We start from the raw sequence: 1,351 nt of genomic DNA on the forward strand, positions 1-1,351 counted from the left end.
GGTCTGTTACGGCGATTTTATCATGAGTGAGAGTTTAGTTTCTATAAAAATAGGTGAGCGTTAGCACACCCCCAGTAGTAATTCTCGTTTTCTGGTTACCTTTGTGCTAAAGCAGCCTTTTGCTCTGTTTTTGCACAGCGCCCAGTACATTTTGGTGTGTGCTTTGGGCTCTTAGGTAGTGCTGAAGGTCTGGAATTCCCTTTCAGGTTTGTGATTGCCTGAGTATTTTTGGAGGATGCGAATGACCTTCAGCAGCTTGTGGAATTTAATCCCCGCCCCCTCCTCCTGAGAAGGTCTGGGGGTTTTAATTCAATTAACGAAATAATGTTTGACGTTTTGGTGTTTAAGGCTGCCTGTAGAATAGTGTGATTAAAGCGCTCGACCTAGATGGCGACAATAATTAGCAGTAATAATTAGCAGGGCAGGGCACAAACTTGTCTCCTCTGTTTTTCTTCAGAATCTGAGGTAACACTTGATACTTGGGACGTAACCTGACATCCTTAATAATATTTGTGAGTTTTTACTGCGGATTTCAGGTTTCTCTAGCCTCGGGCTGAATACAGATCCACAAATGCTGATGCTGTAGGTAACTTGCTGCCTGTAATGTCTGTGGTGGGTTCTGCTGCAATCCCCATTCTGGGTTTGTGTGGTGGCGGTGAATACAAAGTACCTGATCAGTGAGCTGCGGGCGAGGGTTGCAGCGATCTGAGACTGTAATGGAATTTTATCCAAAGAAACTTGAAAATAAACCCGCTTCCCAGGAGCGGTGCAAAGGACTGCAACGTGATTGTGGCTGACCATGCTTGGGCAGTGCTGCTCACCATGGAGAATCCCTGGAATATCTCCAAACTCTGTTCTCCAAGGTCCACGTGAATTTATTGACAAGTAAATGAGGCCAGCAAGAAATCTTTTAACTTTCCCTGTTCCCCTCAAGGCTCACTTAGGCCGATTTTGTGATGTGCCTTTTGTGCTAGCTGCTGTTGAGCCAAAGGCCCCAGTCCAGGGCTCTGGGAGGGTGCTGCCGGCTTGTGTACCTGGATCGACTTGAGACAGCTTAGCTCTGCTGCAGAAGGATAGATTTTCTCTCAAGTCTGAATTCTAAAGGCTTTTGTAGTCACTAACTGCTGTGCCTGATTCTTGCGACTGTCAAGCTAGAAGCAGGGTGCACCCTTGCAAATAAAGACTCAGTTTCTCCAACTCTTTGCAGAAATGGCCCAAGAAGAGATGGAAGTTGATCTCCAGCTAGTGGCTGGTTTCTCTGTAGAGAACGTCAGGACGCTTCCCGCAGAGCCCTCTGGTCCCCGTCCTCCGGCGCTCAGTGAAGGAGGAGGCAGTGCTGCAGTTCTTCCTG

The 1,351-nt window shown here is 47.4% G+C and overlaps 1 protein-coding gene across 1 annotated transcript in view; it reads left to right on the top strand.

Annotated features, from left to right (window-relative positions):
• The first annotated feature begins 1,209 nt into the window (after positions 1–1,209).
• RFWD3 (ring finger and WD repeat domain 3) overlaps positions 1,210–1,351 on the top strand; it is an 18,480-nt gene continuing 18,338 nt past the window's right edge. The window contains exon 1 of the mRNA XM_010140491.1: positions 1,210–1,346. Coding sequence (XP_010138793.1) covers positions 1,210–1,346 — 137 coding nt within the window. The remainder of the gene's footprint in view (positions 1,347–1,351) is intronic.

This window comes from Buceros rhinoceros, unplaced genomic scaffold (genome assembly GCF_000710305.1).
Source record: "Buceros rhinoceros silvestris isolate BGI_N320 unplaced genomic scaffold, ASM71030v1 scaffold2357, whole genome shotgun sequence".
Classification (NCBI taxonomy): domain Eukaryota; kingdom Metazoa; phylum Chordata; class Aves; order Bucerotiformes; family Bucerotidae; genus Buceros; species Buceros rhinoceros.